General features: G+C 35.6%; 1 protein-coding gene across 2 annotated transcripts; it reads left to right on the top strand.

The window, feature by feature from the left end:
- Positions 1-8,680: 8,680 nt before the first annotated feature.
- On the top strand, positions 8,681-15,467 carry LOC113742513 (protein MOS2). Of its 2 annotated transcripts, XM_072047731.1 has the most exons (3): positions 8,681-10,515; positions 10,642-10,738; positions 14,677-15,467. In XM_072047731.1, exon 1 carries the CDS (start codon positions 9,020-9,022, stop codon positions 10,454-10,456), a length of 1,437 nt encoding a protein of 478 aa, XP_071903832.1. In that variant the 5' UTR covers positions 8,681-9,019; the 3' UTR covers positions 10,457-10,515; positions 10,642-10,738; positions 14,677-15,467. The 2 variants fall into 2 exon arrangements, with proteins under 2 accessions (XP_071903832.1, XP_027126142.1); XM_027270341.2 differs by lacking the exon at positions 10,642-10,738.
- The last annotated feature ends 3,742 nt before the right edge of the window (positions 15,468-19,209 follow it).

The raw sequence follows: 19,209 nt of genomic DNA on the forward strand, positions 1-19,209 counted from the left end.
TGATTACCTTTTTTTTTTTTTTTCCTTTTGCATGGACTACAAAGTTTTAGCATGTAAAAGTGTGCCCCTTGGCGCGATGTATGAGGATAGCCAGACGCATGTTTGGAGTGTTGTAGCAGTTGGGCTGCTATGCATAAGTGAAAGGGTGTTGAAGACAATAAAAGATGCTGAGCAATTTAGCTGTGATGAGAAGGATTAGTAGATTGAATGGCAGTTTAAATTTTGGGGGTATTCTATGTAGGATTATGCAAACGAACTTAAATGCATCATGCATTGATTAATCGAGAGGACTATCATTCAAATGTAGGTGTAATAGCTATATATCAAACACAAAGTATACGCTGTGGCCACAACCAATCAAGAAATAACCTGTAAATTCACCCTCAAAAAAAAAAAAAAAAACCTGTAAATTCTACCCTTTTTTTATAAATATGATTTTATACAATTGTCTCCACATGAGAAGGTACACGCATATTTAGCCCAATCCTAGCCATGTCCTAGTTTCTTCACAAGTAACTCAATTTTAAGCCATTAATAGTGGCGTGGAGCCCTGCAACAGCATTTACCCCTTCTTTCTGACATTTCAAAGCACAAAAATTAGTGGTAACGAACATGAAGGTTGGTGGAATTAGAGGTGAAACCATATCCAACGTGGTTACATGCTTAATTCAATTGACAAATGCAAAGGTAGCAAAAATTAAATCATTACAATGCAGGGATTATTGATCTAAATAATTCGAAAAGGTTGAAATGAAAATGCACAAAGTAAAATCCAAATTAAGGTAATCCAAGTACCATCATGAACTGAAATAGCTAATAAATTGCGACCAGTCACATATATGATTAGGATCTCCATGATACCGAGTCTTCCATTGTTGCCTGGACCCAAACCAAGAGAGAAAAGTGGACAATCCGGGACATGATTAATTAATTATATTTACAAATAAGCAGCATAATCACTATATAATTCGAAAACCAAAATTTTTTTGGCCAATTATTAGTCAATCACTCTGATGAATGATGATGATGGAGATGCGACGATAATAATCTACAAGCTATCTGGTTACGTCAATTGATCTTGTACAATGAAATGGAAACCAAATAAAAACATGAAGAATTTACAATTCATAAAATTAGTGAAGGAGGATTTTTTTTCTGTTCGGGGGGAGGGGGGGGGAGGGGGAGGGGAGGGGAGGGATAAGGGGCTGCATTTGTGTTATATATGTAGAAAGCCACGTTAGAGACAACACATGTATTTAGTTCAGAAGGGAAATCTACCTGCTTTGCAAATCGGGGTTACAAGAAGAAAAACAAGAGTAATAGAGAGGCAAATCTCCACTTGTATAAGAACAAAAGCACAGGTTAGTTTGGCAACCAAACAAATGAAGTAAACTTTTGGAAATAACATCACATCATATATTGAAAGATACCATGAGCTGTTAAGAAAAAGCTTTCATAAGATACCTCTGTGGGGAGATTTTTGACTGGATCATCTGGTTCAAGGATCTACTAACGGTCATTGTCTTGGTAACATTATGATGTCATTTGATATTTTAGTTGATTGTTATTTGACAAAAACTTTCCTCACTATAGTTTCTCAAAGTAACTCTAAAGTCCACATATACTGGAAGGGAGCAGTTGAAACAGTATTAGACTCATGTACTAGGTACCTTGACATATGTGGCTACTTGCAGACCAATGCTCAGGATAAAGGTTAGACAAGCACAAGCTTGCATTCATTAGTTGGCAAAAACTGGAATTAAGAGTTTAAACATGTTGTGATGATTGCTGAAAGGGTTACTAAGAGTCTATGCTGCAAAACCCAGGGACAATGCTGCTTGCTGAAATAATATGTCTCGATTTCTTCAAGAATGTGATAGAAAATATGTCCAAATCCTTGTAAGGCTCCATGATTTGCTTAACAAGTTATGGCTCCATGATTAAATTGACCAAGAAAATATGTCCAAATTTGCTTACTATGCCTGTGGCATCGAAGACATTGGACAATGCTACTTTTGTCAGTGGTTCATATTATGCTTTTGGATGATGATGAAAACTTGTCAAAAGGGCTTTTTTTTTTTTTAACTCTATTGTCCAGAATGATGAAAAAATTGTAAGAGCCTTAGAAATTAGACTTGCTTGGACTTTTTGACTGTTTTCTAGACTTATATGAGTTTTTATATATTGTTCTTTATTAGTTCTAATATTTAGACAATTGGACATGTAACTTGGATAACTATAATGTTGCTCTTGTGTTTGTTGTGGTTTTTGCATTTGTTGTTCTATTGGATTTTGTTTAATTTCAGAAGTTCCAATGGCTTTTATTTAATTTCAAAATATGGTAATGATTTGTGTAGGATTTAAGGTTTTTCTCTCATAAGGTACAATTGAGATGAATTTATTTGTTTGGATTTATAGTGCTAAAAATTTATGTATGTTTGGAAATATTTAACTTTTTATCAGGTGATATCTATGGGATGTCTTTGGCCCTATTTGATAACCCAATTCAATACTTAGACTTAATGGATTCAGATCTTAATATGTTTAAACATGTCTGATAACCAGAACTTGAACATTTGAATTAATTAAGTGACACTGAATTTTTTAACCAAAACTTGCTCCAAAAAATAAGTGATAAGCTATTCACTTATCTTTGAATGTAATATACACTCAAACGTATCTGATTTAATATTTAACAATTTAATAATTTAATAGATTCAAACTTCAAATTTCAGATTTCAGTTTTATGAAACGCACCCTTAGTCGGGGTTGAACCAGTTCAATCGGTTGAATTTCGATCCGATCACTTCACGGGTTCAATGAATGGTCCTGAGTTTCAAAACATTGATTAGAACAGCATTCCTTGAGCCAACTTAGAAATTTAGATTGTTGAGCTCTGTTTGACCAAGTTGGCTTTAAAGAATTCCGTAAAGTTTGTGCTAGAGGACAATTCCTCAAAACATGATCTAGGTTTTTAGTCTAATTGTTACAAATAGTACAATTGTTGTCAGGTAAAAGGTTTTTTTGTCAAGGAGGTATATGGTGGCTTCTCTATCATATACAGGCACAGCTAGACAAATGAAGTGCTTAATTTTGTTAGGGGCCTTCACTTTTCAAATCTAGTTAAAAGAGTTTATGGTTGGGAAGAAGGATAAGTGCCAGAAAGAATTCTAGCTAAATCATAGGCAGGTTTTTTTTATATATATATAGAATCTACCATATGAGGTGGGGCTCCATTCAAGGCTATCTAAAAAAGTGGGAGTAGTGGGACGTGGGAGTCGCAAAGATTTTGTTAGTGATCTCAGGTGGTAATGAGAAAGATAGATTGCTCGGATTCCATCCTCCCTTTCCTTCGAAAAGATCATCAGCCAGAATCTGATCTTTATTTTGTAGTAGAGCTTCTTGAATTTGGGATCTAAGGTTGACAATGAGAACCAGTTATTGCTCCAAGTATTTAGTAATTTCCCATCTCTAATGTTCCATTCTATCTTAGGAGCAATAATGTCCCTTCCTGTTTTAAGGTTGTTAAGATTGATTGAACCTTGAGAAGTGGAGAGTTCAAGTTTTTTATGGGTGACCCAAAATTTTTTTTTATCAAAAAGGATTTTGACCCAGGGTTTGGGTTAGGGATGGCAATAGGGGCGGGTGCCCGCGGGGGGCTCTCGGGGCGGGGGTTGGGGCGGGGGCGGGGGGGAATTTTTTCCCCCGTTCCACCCCGAAAAAAAATTATATATATATATATAATTATATATAATATGTAATTTAATTAGTTATAAACTTATGATAATGATATTATTAGTTAGATGTATTATATAATGTATATTAGTGTATGTAATATAATTGATATTATCAATTATACGAATAATTAGACATGTCTACTAATAGAATTTATTAATTAGTTATACTAAATTTACTAATACATTTATACGAAATTTCTAATTACACTTAATAGAATAACACTTTTTCTCAAAAAAAAAAACACAAACACAATAATGAATTAGTGATTGTATTTGTACCAAAAGTGAAAACTTAACTATTTTAGTTGTATTTATTTCATCATGTTGGATTGTATTCAAATAACTTTTGTTTGATTGTTTTTATGAGTTTCAATTATAAAATTAAAATGAATAATAACTTGATGATGTTTTGATATTTTAGTACTTGATTATTTATTAAAATTTAATTATAATAAAATTTTATTAACCCCGCGGGTGCCCCGCCGGGGAAGCGGGGCGGGGCAGGGGGAGTGGGAGGCGGGGGACGGGGCGGGGGCAGGGGGAGTTTGCATCCCCCGCCCCAACCCCGCCCCGTTGCCATCCCTAGTTTGGGTTGGTCTTTTAGAATCTGCCATCCTAATTTTGCAAAACTTGCTTTGTTAATTAAAATAGATTGTTTGACATAATCCCTCTTAGATTTATCAAGAGTGACAGTGTTCCACTTAACAAGGTGGATTTTTCTCTTGATTCAAGTGGAAATCCAAAGAAAATTTCTTTGTTCACTGTCAAATGCCTCACAATTCATTTTACGGATAGGAGTTGCTTAAAAGAAGAAATTAGGGATAGCTGAATTACAATAATGTTGGATGATTGATTTTCTGACTGCTAGCGAAAGAAACTTTGCCTTCCATCCTTGAAGTCTTTTTCCACTTTTTCTAGGAGGAACTAAAAAGTTTTAGTGGGGGCTATAGACAAAGGAATTTTATTTAATTTATTTAGTCAAGATTAAATAAATTGAGCCAATCTTGGGTAAATAAAATAAAATAAATTAAATTAAATTATAGAAGTTGAACTTACAAATTGGGCCATTATCATATGGGCCGTTGGTTCAAACCAAATTTGTATTGTCCGTTTAAATTGAAGTGGAGTAATTGATTTATTAATTCACAATTAACTATTTGAGGCAACCTACTATTAAAGCCCAAGTTAAATTGATTTCTCGAGTTACAAGTTACCCAATTGCAGAAAAGATTCTCAAGAGCTTTCTTGAAGACCTAATCTAGATATTTTGGCTATAAATATAGGTCTTTCTTTAAAGCAAAGGACACATTGAAATCCTCAAATTTTAGAGAAACTCTGCCAATTTTTTTAAAATCCTTAAATTTCAAAGGATATTTTGTGATTCCTCGATTCAATATGGCTGCGAATAAATGGCATCTAATTACGTCCCACAAATTGATTTTCCATGCAACAATTTTGGATCTATTTGGATATGGATTTTTTTCTAAATATTATTTAACTTGTACCATAAACATTTTTTAACTACTTTTTTTTATTATGTCATGTATATTGTATCACAAAAAGTGTTGTGTTACTCCAAATAATCTCCTATCCAAAACCTACCATTTCAGTTCCCTCATCTCAATCTTGGCAATGTAATTTACTTTCCGTATAACTCACTTTGCTTTCTTCTTCTCATTTTTCTATTTTCATTTCTTCCAAATTCCTTGACTTAAATCATTGTCACTAAACAATGACCAAAACATAACAATCAATATTAAAATAATAGATATTTTGATTTTTAGTTTTGTTTTTAATAAGGGAAAGGTAATATTTAAAAAAATAGGAAAAGGGAGAAGAATTTGAATCTAATTGCTCAAAAGGGTACTTCTATTCAAGAGGATGAAATGTTAATAGATATTTTCTCTTGACAAGATGTTAGTTGTATGTTGACCTTCTTATATCTTTTAACTTTTAGTTGTAGTGAATTGCTCTTCAATTTTTCGGTTATGATTTTTAAATGCTTGTATATTTTGATTACCATGATAAATATACTAGTACAACTAAATAGTATAATGCATAAAATTTGTTTAATATAATTTTGATTATCTATACTTATTCTTTTTAATCCTAAAAATTACTTATCACGTCACAGATTAATCACAATTAACCAACTAGGAATAGCACTTTTTTTGTCCAACTGCTGTTTCATTGATGTTTGACTTTTGCTTTATTATAGACTTTTGCTTAAATCAGTGATCGTTGACCCAATGTTTCCCTGAGGCTGTACAGAGCCCCGCCCAAAGATGCAAAGGAATTTAGCACAGCAAGATTCGAACCGGTGACCTACGAGATACTACCGCATGTGGTCACCAGCTGAGCTCCCTGTTGGGGGCGTATTATAGCGTGTTTATTTGACCATCATAAATTTAGTACTGATAGCAACTTCTTTTTTGTGTTTTTGGGAGATTATTATTGATGGTATTTTCACTGCCAGTCAATCAAGATAGCAGATTTGTGGGCATGAAAAAGGTACTGAAGGACAGGGATCTCTTGCTAAGGGTGATTTAGATTTTAAACAAAAGATCAAATCGCAAAAAAATATGTTGTGATTCGTAGTTATTATTAAGACGTAACTGTACATGAGCTACTGGAAAGTAAAAAAATCTATGCTTCCCATTGCAAAAATGCTAAGAAAAAGATGGTCAACTAGATTACGGAGAAGTATGAGATTAGTACATTTGTTGGTGCTTATGAAAAGAAAAGAAGTATATCTGGTGGCATATTCTTTAAGAAAGTTGAATGGATGTGAAATGTTTGCATGCATAGCTTTTTACTTCACTTGGGATGAGCCATGCTCGAATGTTTTCACAGGGATGATATATCTGATAATGTCTCTGACTCAACTTGCGTGCAAAAAATGGCTGTTTTGATTTATTCCTTAGATTTAAGTTTACTTATATATCCATTTCAGGATTTCTTTTTTTTTTTTTAATTTGTTTTTTTTTTTAATTCTTTTTAAATAACATTAGGTTCTGTTGGTGTTTCTAAACTTGCAGTTGAGATACTGGTGCTTTCAATCACATTATTGATAGAGGAAGCCGTGCTATTAATTTTATTCTGTTGTACATGGTATTTAATTTGAGACCGACTATATTAGAGGTATTGACTTCATCCCTTTTGTTTCTGTAGACCATTGGCCTTTAAATTTTAGCTATTTTTGTAAACGATTTAAGTTTCCGTTGCTTAGGGGTAGACTTTTCACTTGTATTAGCATTAGATTGGTTTCATTTCTCTGTTTCTGAGGTGGCATTTGGTAAGAGGGTTTCGAAATGAAAAATTGAAATAAACCCCATAATTGTTATTCACTTAGTTGAATTACTACTATCAAAATCGAGATTTTGGAATCATATTTAAAAATTTGGAGTTTCCTAATTCTTTACTAATCTGGAGGGTTTTGGACAAAACCCACGTCTGATTCTCGTTTAAAAATAGAGCCCGTCCCGCCATCAGTTAAAAAAATTAATATATAATTATATACATGAAGCATTCAGATTTCCATGGCATCAAGTATTCTTGCCTACACATTCAGAGCACCATTTGCATGGATCACTTTCCTCCTTTGCAGCAACATATGCTGTTTACACTGTTGAGGGTGGCACAGCCAGTCTCTTTAACACTTTTTTTTTTTTTGGTCAATTGTCAATCCTACTCCTATTCTATCTACGGGAAGGCTCAATTGAGCCTATGAGATCGATAGGGACAGAACCACCACCGGACCAGACGGGTGCACTACGCACTCGTCTGGATTTGAAGCAGAGCCACAAGAGTGGCATTTTGGTGGGCCCTTGCCTCCCACCCCACCAAAGCCTTAAGGGCTTGGTGGTGGCCACCAGCCCAAGAGCTGGTGGTTAGTCTCTTTAACACTTAAACTATCCAAATAGTCAAAAATGTCTTGTCACAAAATAATATAGCATGCCTTTTATTATGAAAGTACCTATATATTCTTTTGTTGTTTTGGATTCAAAAGAAATTCAATTTGTTTCGTGTGAATTTCCAAAAAACAATTTTGAATAAGTTTTAACTAATTTGGATATTTCGTTATTTGTAGGGAGATAGATTGGAAAAGGAAATTAGACAAGATTTGTTGGGTTGGTGACGAGCGCTCGTCTTGAAATGCCATTTGAAATGGTGTTAATTACTTTTCTTTGCTTTTTGACTTTAAATTACCCATCTACTTCTCATGCAACTCTAAAAGTGCTCTAAAACGTAGTCTAAATTTTTTGAATATTTAAAAATATCTCAAATATATATTTTAAAAACTCTATTATTCTTAAATATTTCAAAATATTTTTTAAAAATATCCCAAAATATACTCTAAAAACTCTGCTACAGTAAAAATTTTCAAAAACACTCCCCAAAAACAGCTAATCCAAACGGAGCCCTTTGTCATTGTAAAATTATTTGCTATACTTTATCAGAACTTGCTGTATAAATAAGGTTGTAAACTCAAGATAATGAATTTTTATTATAATTGACAAGAATACATAAAATAAATACAGTTCTCTCACACGTTAAATCTAATCACTATCATACAAGTAGAAGTCATATATTTTTTTCCAACAAACGAAATTAGTATTTTTATATATTAACACTTGATAGTACAAGAATTAGTTACAAAAAGGACCAACTGCTCTCATATCTTTCCTAGCAATATCCATCAGCCATACAGGGAACTCATTGTCCCATTCTATTTTATGTACTAACTTGAGTGCATTTTGAGCTTGGTGTATAGCTGCACAAATTACCTGCTCCATGCACAAAGGAGAAGTTGCAGTGTTCAAAATAGCAAACTACACAATTAATAGCAAACTAAACAATTAGTGCCCCGAGAAACTAATTTTTAATTCAATATTATTGCTCGGAATTGTATTTATACGTTAACGTCCTCTATTCCACATGACTCTTAATAATAGTAATATATTTTTCTTTTTAGAAAATAATACAATCATAGTCGGTGTAATTGGGCATACCAAGAAGAAAGCACATCCGCCAAGCGGCTGCTGCTGCTCCAATTCTCTCTTTTATTCCCTCCTCTCACTCTTGAGTCTTGATTAGCCAAGAAAATACCTAAATTGTTTAAACCCTATATAATTGCAGGCAAAATTACTGCTCCAATTTCATTGGAGAGTCATCGGCGGGTAGTCCTCGCCTTTATTTGCAGGTTTTCTGGCAGCCTCGACCTGGGGGTTTTTGCGGGATCGGAGATTTTAGTTTAGAATCTTCTTTCATTCTTTGCTAAGATGAAGCTCTCTTTCTCCCTCTCCTCAAAGCCCCAAAATTCAACCCTCAAGAAACCCTCTGCCGCCGCCACCGACGCCGAAGAGTCAAAGGAATTCGTTACCGAATTCGACTCCTCCAAGGCCCCAACCGCCAAAAACCGGGATAATCGGGTAATTCCTCCTAAGCCCAACGAATGGAGGCCGACTAAGAAGATGAAGAACCTCGAGCTCCCACTCCAATCTGATGCTCAAGAGCAACCGATGCTCCAATTTGAAGCTGTTGAATCTGGCTCGTCTGACCCTACATCTGAGGGTATGTCCTACGGCCTTAATCTGCGTAATTCGGGTAATGAGGCCGGAGCGAACCCACAGGAATTTCCTGGTTCGGCATCTAACGAGGACCCTGTGTTGCATAAATTGAGGGAGGATTTGAAGAGGTTACCGGAGGATGCTGGGTTTGAGGAGTTTGAGGATATGCCCGTTGAGGGATTTGGTCGGGCGTTGTTAGGTGGGTATGGTTGGGTTGAAGGCAAGGGTATCGGAAAGAATGCGAAAAAGGATGTGGACATAGTGGTGTTAAAGAAACGAACTGGTAAGGAAGGGTTAGGGTTTACTGGTGGATTACCGGAATTACCAGCTGAAGCCAATCGTGAAAATGGTGGTGGGACTAATAATAGTAGGAGGAAAGGAAGTGACAGAGATGGTAAGGAGAAGGGAAGGGAAGAAAAGGACTTTTATGTGGGGAAAGAAGTGAGGATTGTGGGTGGAAGGGAAGTTGGGATGAAAGGTAGGATACTTGAGGTGAAACACGGTGGGGAAGTTGCGATTTTGAGGCTTTTTAAGAGTGAGGAGGATGTAAGTGTTTGTGTTAGTGATTTGGCCGATTTGGGATCAGTTGAGGAGGAGAGGTGTTTGAGAAAGCTGAAGGAGTTGAGGATTAGAGAGAAAAGTGATGTTAGTGATAAGAAAATTGGCAGAGGTAGGGATAAAGATTTGGTGAGCAGTTGGACGGATTGTAGAGATAGAGAAATGAAAGATAGGAAGAAGGATGGTAAGAGGGGAAGGGGGGAGATTAAGGGTAGCGATAAGTTATCCTGGTTGACTAACCATATCAGAGTTAGGATTATAAGCAAGAATTTAAAAGGTGGAAGATTGTACCTGAAAAAAGGGGAGGTCGTGGATGTGGTTGGGCCAACAACTTGTGACATATCCATGGATGAGAACAGGGAGTTGATACAGGAGGTGGATCAGGAGCTACTGGAGACAGCACTTCCAAGGCGTGGAGGACCGGTTTTAGTTTTGTATGGTAAACATAAGGGTGTCTATGGAAGCCTAGTGGAAAGGGATACAGAGAAGGAAACAGGTGTGGTTAGGGATGCTGATTCACATGAATTGCTTAATGTTCACCTTGAGCAAATTGCAGAGTATATTGGGGATCCAAGCTACATAGGTTATTAGTTGATTCCTAGTAATGAGATGCAGCATTTCTCGATTGATACTGTGTTTCAAAGTTCAAGGTACTTTTTGCCAATATTCTTTTGCTGTTTCCTTTGTTTTTAAGTGTGAGTGAGAATTTGTATGTAATTTCAACTAGAGTAATTTTTAATGCGAATCTGATCTTTATTATTTTAAACTAATTACAGGTTAGCAGAGAGTGTGTTCTTTTAGGATTGCAAGCTTCAAATATTTATTCCAAGTGAAGATTAAGAATTGTATTTGCATAAAAATGTTTTGAGTAAGGTTTGGGACTCAGTTTTTTTTTTTTTGTCTGGAAACTGAAATCTGTGTCTCAGTCGTAGCAGTTCAAGATATGTGTAGCAGTTCTATATAGTTGTTTGCTTCACCATGTGGAGTTCTACTTAGCTAATTTCATCATTTACCATTCGTAACTATTAATATTCTTTGGTGCTGCTTTAGATCTCAGTTGGGGTTTATCAATTTGCATTTGAATGATGGTAACAGCAAGGTGCAGCATATTGTTGGGAGAGTTCTCTCCATTTATTTATTGAGCTTAAATTTTGAGTTAATGTTTTGTGGACGGCAACAAACAAGATTATTAGTTGCTGCTGTATAAATTATGCTGTTTACTTTTTTTCCTTGGAACTTTGGATTTTTGCTTTTGACTTTTTCTTTGGCCATGAATTTAGTTTGGGATAATAGTTACGCTGATCTGTAACCTGCATGGTACTATGGATATAATGCTTTGTGACTTCATTTTAAAGAATTAAATGCTTCCTTGTTGGTTCATATTTAGGTAATGTTGGGTTCTGTACAATCATCAAAAAGGTAGTTACTAAATTTCTTGGGATCAAGACTTTCTTATGAGGGTCGTTATGAACTGTTAATTACAAGTTAAGATGCCAAAGGAGGAATTTTTATGTAAGGCTAGTAATGTTTTTTGTTGTGATACTACATCTGAAGCCAACTGATTTGCTAAAGGGTAAAGTATAGTAATTCTTGTCTTATTTGGTTTGACTTTTGTGAGCTAGACTATGATAGTTATCCATGGTATAGGCAAATTGCTTCTTCCACCTTATGTTATGTGGAAATGTTTCCATCAATTTGTCCATGAAGAGCAAGATCCTTGCCCTGTTTGTATCTGAATTTTTGCTAGTAATCCTTAAGGAGTATGCTTTACATGCTGCGTAATAACTTAAAATATTTCGGAAGATATGATAATGAATCAGCTGTCTTCTTCTAGTTGAAGTTGGCATAGCAGTTTTCTAATAACTATTGCCTTTTACTGATTGTGTAACAGACATGTTATTCAACGAGACTGAAAAATTTATAGAGATTTGTAAGTATTATAGTTTCTTGGTGCTAATTCTTGTTGCTTTTTAGCACTCCAAATTTTCATTACTTCTGGAATCTTGATTTGAACCCAAAATGAGAAAAAGGGGGGGGGTGGTTGGCGGGTACATGCATGTGGGCATGGAGAATAGTGACAAATATGTATTGGACAAAGAGACAAAAAAATTCAAGTGGAGATTGTAATCTTAGCTTTCAAATCTTTTAAAGATACAATGCGGCAACTAAAGCAGCACGGCTCGAAAGTTTCCTTGATGAGCTGCTTCAAGTTTTTAACGTTCATTATGTTAGTCCTTACTATAATGCTAGGGTCAGGGGAGGATTAACAGAATTTGTGACACTGGATCTTTAGGTTTCAGCAAGGAAATTAGGTGTGGACAATGTGCGAGCACACTGGATCTTTTACTAATGCTATTACAACCTATGTTCATGTACGGAACTTGACTTGGGGGGAAGGGTTCATAGAAAGGACCAGAACTCAACAACTAAGAAAGCTAAAAGCTCAAAAATGGGTGAAAGAGTTCCTAGAAAGGACCAGAACTCAACAGCTAAGAAAGCTAAAATCTCAAAAGCTAAAGGAAGCCAATTTGGACTTGACTACCATGCTCAAAACTGAAGGAAGGCAACTTGGGCTTGACTACTACTGCAGGTGGCCGCCATTTCCAAAGACTTGGAGAGCTCCTCGCAAAAAGACCAAATTTCTGAATTTTGAATATTTGTCAAAAAAAAGAAAAGAAAAAGACTTCTGCTATGCACCCTATGGCTTATTTCAGCATGAGCTGAAGTATAAAACTCGTGAAAATTGGAATGTAAACTACTTTGACTTCTACATCAAACTTCACATCTAAATTGAAATACATCATTGAAAGCAGCTAGAGAACTTGAAAATCTGGTATTTTTCTGAAATTATGCATCAGTTTGTTATTTAAAAGCTGCTTTCCCCAATTAACCTGCTCTACTTGAAAGAGATGCTGTTGTTGGACTAGCCATTTTAGAGTGTGTAGGAATTGTGTAGATTTTGCCTTATCGCTAGTTGTCCCTGCTGTCATTCAGTTGTTCAACACTTTTTTTCAAATGGTCCCTTTTAACTGAACATGCTACAGTTTTTGGTCCTGAAATAGAAAGGTAATGTCTGAGCATAAGAGTTGATGATAGTACTTGGGGGAATAATTGATTATTTGAGCTATTTGATTATCTCTGGGCATTTAGTCTGGTTTATTGATTCATCTAAATTGTTTATCATTTGATTCAAATTTCTCTTGCGTTCCTACTCCTGAAATGTGTGTGACCTTAAACTGGACTGACAAAACTTTTAGTTTAAAATGACCTAAGGATCAGTTGTTGCATACCTCCTAAAATTAGCTTGGCATATTAGAAGGTTGAGATTTATCTCTTTTGACTGAATATTAACCAGCCAAAACAGAGTTGCCTTTTTGAGTTTTGATAATTTGGTCTGCGTCATGTCTACCAGGTCTACAGCTACCTTTTGCTTACTGTTTTGGGCTATGTTAAGGGTATCATGAGAAACCAATAGCATTTGATTTTAGTGTTTTCTATGGAATTTTACCTCATGTTACAATTAAAGAATAATGATAATAATAAAAAAAAAACTTCTGACATCATTCGTCAACTTCTTAATGCTTCCTAATCCTGAAAAACGGGGCTTGCTAATGTATTGAACAGGTTATTGTGCCCCCCCCCCCCCCCCCCCCCCCCCCCCCCCCCCCCAAACAAAAATGTTACCTGGAATCTTCACTTTCCCCGCCACGCCCATGTCTAACCCATCATTTTGCACTAGTCTGTTGGCGGGATCCCTTAGCTGAGTCCAGGTAACATAGAAAACAGAAAATGTTTAGCTTGTATTGTTATTTCCAGCAATGAGCAATTAAACTGAACTTTACTGCCTTTTTCTTGGTAGCCATTATCCTTCTGAGGTCTTAGTTCTTTCTGTATTTTAACTTATCTCTCTTCTTTGAGAAAGAAGAACTCCAGCATACTGCTGATGCTACAAATGGTTATGTCATCATTGGACCTCTTTAAATTATATATTGCATGGTAACATCCTTCACCTTTTAAACAAATCCAGATTTATTTTTGATCCAAGTTGATGGACTTGTGGAGTTTCAGATCAGTAACTTTTTTAACTTGTACATTCTAATTATCATGCCTAATCATTATAGAATGAGTGAGTCAGGGCAGGAGGTGGTTGTTCTAGTAATCTGTTTTACATACTCTGCAAATGTCTTTTGTTTGGATTTTCAAAGTATCTTTAAAGTATTTCAGAACCTTGAATTAATATTAAAGGTTTTCTACCCATGAATGGTTAAGGTGCACAAGTCAATCAACAGTAATTCCTTCCGAGCCACTAGCAGCGGACTGTTGGATTGTAGCAGGAAATCTGATGCATGTTTTTGGTTCTTCTGCTGTTAAAAATGATTTTAAGTTCAGTAGGACTTTAAGATGTATAAGAGCGCTAGGGAAGGTGAAATTGCACTTGAAGAAGTTTATTTCAGACCTTTTATGGGTAGGGTTATCCACTTCTCTCATGGGTCCTAAATTCATTTATGGTTAGTTTTGGCATGCTAAAAAGTTTTTTCTCCTTTTGACTCGTGTCATTTTGTTTTGAGTGGTTATATACTTGAATTTGCTTCAGCGAGGTACTTGTAGATTGTAGTTGTAGTGTTTTTTTTTCTGTTGAAAAGGTAGATAACTTTGGTGACTGATATTTTCAAGATGCGTAATACTAGTGTATCTGGCCAAAAATGCTAGAACACGTTGAATTTCTAAGGTGGTTTATTATTGTGATCCTTTTGCAATTAAGAATACATACTGGTCTAACATTCTCTGCAATTTGTGTTAACAATTGTTAGGCCAGTGGCAGGGGAAAAGACTGTTGAGCTTGAGATTTAACGTGGACAGAATGGTAGCTCAAGCATTATAAAACAAACAAGCCGGTTTGGAGTTCAAACTCAGCAAAGCTGAGAGAAAAAATTGCTTCCAGTGATTCAGGGATATTCCCTCACTCTGCCTCCAGTGTACAGCTACCAAATCAGTTGAACATGTGAGTTAGTCCTTTACTGAGGCTTAATTAGTGAACCATCTGTTGGTGAAAGGCATTTGATAAGATTCTTGTATGTTATAACATTGTCAAAGCTAAATCAGCCATTCAAGAAGAAATGAACATCCTTATTAATAGTTCGGGAATTATTCCCTTGTTTTTGGGTGAATGGACTACAAAGTTTTGGCGGCTAATGATATGCCTCTTGGTTGCTGTTGAGTCTGAGGTGCATTACATATTGGGTATTGGATTTATGCCTTGGCGCAGTTTGTGAGGATAGCCAGACACATGTTTGGAGTATTGTTGCAGTTGGGCTGCTGTGCATAAGTGAAAGGGTGTTGAATACAATAAAAGATGCTGAGCAAATTAGCTGTGATGAGAAGGATTAGTAGATTGAATGGCAGTTTAAAGTTTGGGGGTATTTTATGTAGGATTATGCAAACGAACTTGAATGCATCTTGCATTAGTTAATCGAGAGAAATATCATTCAAAAGTGTAATAACCTTATCAAACACAAATTACAAGGTGTGGCCCCAACCAACCAAGAAGTAACTTTTAATTCTACCCTTCTATATTATGAACTTCAGATTTCTTTTTCATCAATATCATGTTATACAATTGTCTCCACTTGAGACGATTGGATAAAACTACACACGTCTAGCTCAATCCTGGGCGGTAACTGCATTTAGCCATGTCCTGGTTTCTTCACAACTTAATTTTAAGCCATAAATTGTGGTGTGGTGCCTCTTTAAATACAGATGTATAGAAAGCCACGTTAGAGATGACATATGTATTTACTTCAGAGGGGAACAAACTGATAGTTTGTTGATATTGTCTTTAGGACACCATCTACCTGCTTTGCAAGTCGTGGTTAGAACAAGAAAAAACAAGAGTAAAAGAGAGGCAAATCTCCACTTGTATAAGAACAAAAACACAGGGTAGTTTGGCCACCAAACAAATGAAGTAAACTTTTGGAAATAACATCACAACTTATATTGAAAGATACCATGAACTGTTAAGAAAAAGCTTTTATAAGATGCCTCTGTGAGGAGATTTTTGGAGATGCTAATCACTGAGGCTCAACAAGGACTCCACCTCTTCTTTTTCTTTGAGTAGAAAGGCTCACTCTAATTCGGTATTTACTGCAAATTCAGAGACCTGAGTAAATATGAGAGATTAATCCTGTGGCAACATGCATACAAGGATACTTTTTTCGGTCATTTTCTTTAGATGGTTACTTCATGTCTTCTCCAATGCAGTCAATTTAATCCAGTCAACTGGCGAGTTTGAACTGTACCTCTAAGCCAACAAGCTTGCAGGGATTTTTCGTTCTTTAACAATTAGTCATCTTTTCTGATTATCATTTTCAAAATTTTTGGGATAACCAAAACTTTCATGCAAACTGTAGATAAAAAAGGAAGATGAAAGAGTGCATTACAAAACTTTCATCCTAAACTGTAGATAAAAAGGGATCGATAATGTCGCCATCGGGAGCTACCCAGAAACAAAATTGCCTTGTTTGGATTGCTTGTTTTCGTCGAAAAATATTGCCGTTTTTCGTGATCACATTTCCCTATCACTTTTTTCTTTCACATATATCAAATCGCTACAGTAATTTTTTTATGAAAAATGGCGGAAAATGCATTCCAAACACAACCAAACTTTATCATCTGGATAATGTAATGATAGATCAATTGGGCGAAATGGTACTATGCTTTTCTTTTTAAGATCATAGATGCCTGTGTCATGACGGCCATAGGGACATTTTTGGGAGTGAATCTTTTCAACGTAGTCATCAGCGAAGTAGATAGAATTGGGCATCAGATGACGATTTCTCTTGGTAGACAAAACAAAGGAGTGATTCCATCCCAAAAAAAGCACGCGATCCTCAAGACTTTCGAAGAGTTTCAAACTTTTACTAGCAAAATCAAACTTATAAACATCAAATCTTAGGGTCTTTTAGGGGAAGATATCGTCAGGATCTTCATCGATGAATTGATGGTGCCATCCTGACAGATATGTTCAGCATAATGCTTGATAACCAATAGAAGATCCCCCGATGGCTCATCCAGTACCAAGTATCATCTATTCTTGCATTGATCCCTCGAGTACTTTTTCTCGTGGCCTGAATGTGGGATAAATCCAGTTATATGCCAAAGTCCATTTCTTGAGTTGATTAAAGTGATTATCAGGGAAGTCCCAAGCTTCAATAATGCCCTCTTCAAGACCAAATGTATAAAATGTCTTGTGCCTATCAGAATAGACCAGCTGATCAGAAACAGGGGTTGGAATCCTCCTAGATTGTCCACTTGTGGTCTTGAGCAGGTCTCAGAAGGCAAGTTTGGTGGCTTCAGGAGGACCCTGAACTGCCATTACTATGCAGTTTTCAATATCCTCCTTAGGGTCTGATGATGAGAACACCAAATTTCTGACAATTTACTGACTCAAAACATCAGGAGTGCGGTATTCCCAAGAATCATTGGGGCCATTCAGAACAACAGTTGCTACCACTCTTTCTGTCTAATTATTCCGAAAACGGGTCCATTCGTTCATGCGGCTAAACCAAGGAGGTAATTCTATCGAAGGTAGTTCAATGTCCTTCGACTTCCATGCCTGTAAAGATACAAGGAGCAATCACGAGGGCTTATAAGGCCAAACCACCCGCGGTTGGAAGGAGTATGTCTTGCGGAGAATATGGGTTGAAAAGAAAAAACTGGATTCTACGAATTCAACACCGTAGAAACCATTACAGTTGGTTTCAGGAAATATTGGACTCGATGGATAAGAATCACGGCTTGAAGAAGATGATGAGTACACATGTTAAGAAGAGGACAATCTAAACCTTCATGGAATTGTTTTGCAAAATGCAACTGTACTGATATGGTGATGAAAGCGTTCCGGTAGGAGGAGGCTGTGGGAAGATAAGATCAGTTTTCGTCCAAGAAGCCTTCGGCAGACATCCATTGCAAGTTTTCAACTTTTCTTTATGCAGAAAATGAACAAGCTTTGTTGCCGGAAAATAAGGGATGCCTAAGTACTAGCGCACGATTGGGATCCGGGGCCTCCCAAATTCTATTTTGCTCTATTTGGGATGAATTAGTAATTTCATATTTTATCATGTTATTTTTCAACTCAATTACACCATATTTAAACTTGTATTACACTATTTTGTAACCTAATTACACCAAAGGGCAAACAAATTGGGAGAAATGGAACTTAGGACAAAATAGAAAAATGGGCCAAAACCAGTATAGACCTGACATCTGATATGGTACAACAATATCCAATTTTTAGGGGTTGGTAGAACAGTTTTGGAATGATAATTGAAATTGGATTCTCAAATTCTATTATTAAACTATTATTGGCGTAATTTCGAATTTCATATATTAATAATATATGGAATATATTAGAATAAGTATTGGTGTTACACCTTCTCATTAATTTTGAATCTTCCAATTGAAGTTTTTCCAAATTTTCCTACAAAGGAATAACACAAAATTTTAATAGTGCACTACCTTTTTGTTATCGCTAAGCTAAGATAAGTATATAAATAAGGATAAATCTTTTATACACTGACAGTAGCAGGTTTAGATGCATGCTATATTTGCAAAATTTGATATCTAAATTCAAAGTGAGATGACATGGCACGCATCTGGATCCATCAGTGTATATACTAAGACTAGAGGAAATATTAATATATTGGGTACTAATGAATGTAATTAGTTTACTTGAAGAAAAATTTGGAGTAAAATGTAGGAAGAATAACAAAAAAGGCCGAGATTTAAAAAAGAACCACAAAAAAAAAAAAATTGCCTTGATTAACCTTTAATTTTGTAGCAACTGTTTCAAACTATGTCCTATATCTCGCTCACATAATATCGCCTATGACTTGGGCACCCATTTTTTTTATTTGGGAGTTAGGTTTTGGGGTAAGTTATAAGTGCTGAATCTGCCTAAGTACGCCTTGAATGTTATTTACACTTGCATGACAACAGTATTGAGGTGAAGCTTAAAAATTATACAAACTTAAGGTGCATTTTATAAAACTAAAATATGAAGTTTGAAATATAAATTCTGAAATCTTAATCTATTACGTTGGTGAATTATTTAGTACTGAAATCTTAACATTTGAATGTATTCTATATTAAATGATAAGTGAACAGTTTATCACTTATAGTTTTAAGTAAGTTTTGCTTAAACAATTTAGAACTATTTAATTAATTAAGATGTTCATTTTTACCTTTTTTTTTTAATTATCAAACATATTTGAACATATTAAACTCTGAATCCATTAACTTTAAATAATGAATTGGTTTGTCAAAGAGGGCACTACATTTCATTGTCT

Source organism: Coffea arabica, chromosome 4e (assembly GCF_036785885.1).
Source record: "Coffea arabica cultivar ET-39 chromosome 4e, Coffea Arabica ET-39 HiFi, whole genome shotgun sequence".
Taxonomy (NCBI): Eukaryota; Viridiplantae; Streptophyta; class Magnoliopsida; order Gentianales; family Rubiaceae; genus Coffea; species Coffea arabica.

Excerpts from the sequence above, each read along its gene's own strand:
- LOC113742513 (XM_072047731.1), top strand. The coding sequence starts at position 9,020 with ATGAAGCTCTCTTTCTCCCTCTCCTCAAAGCCCCAAAATTCAACCCTC.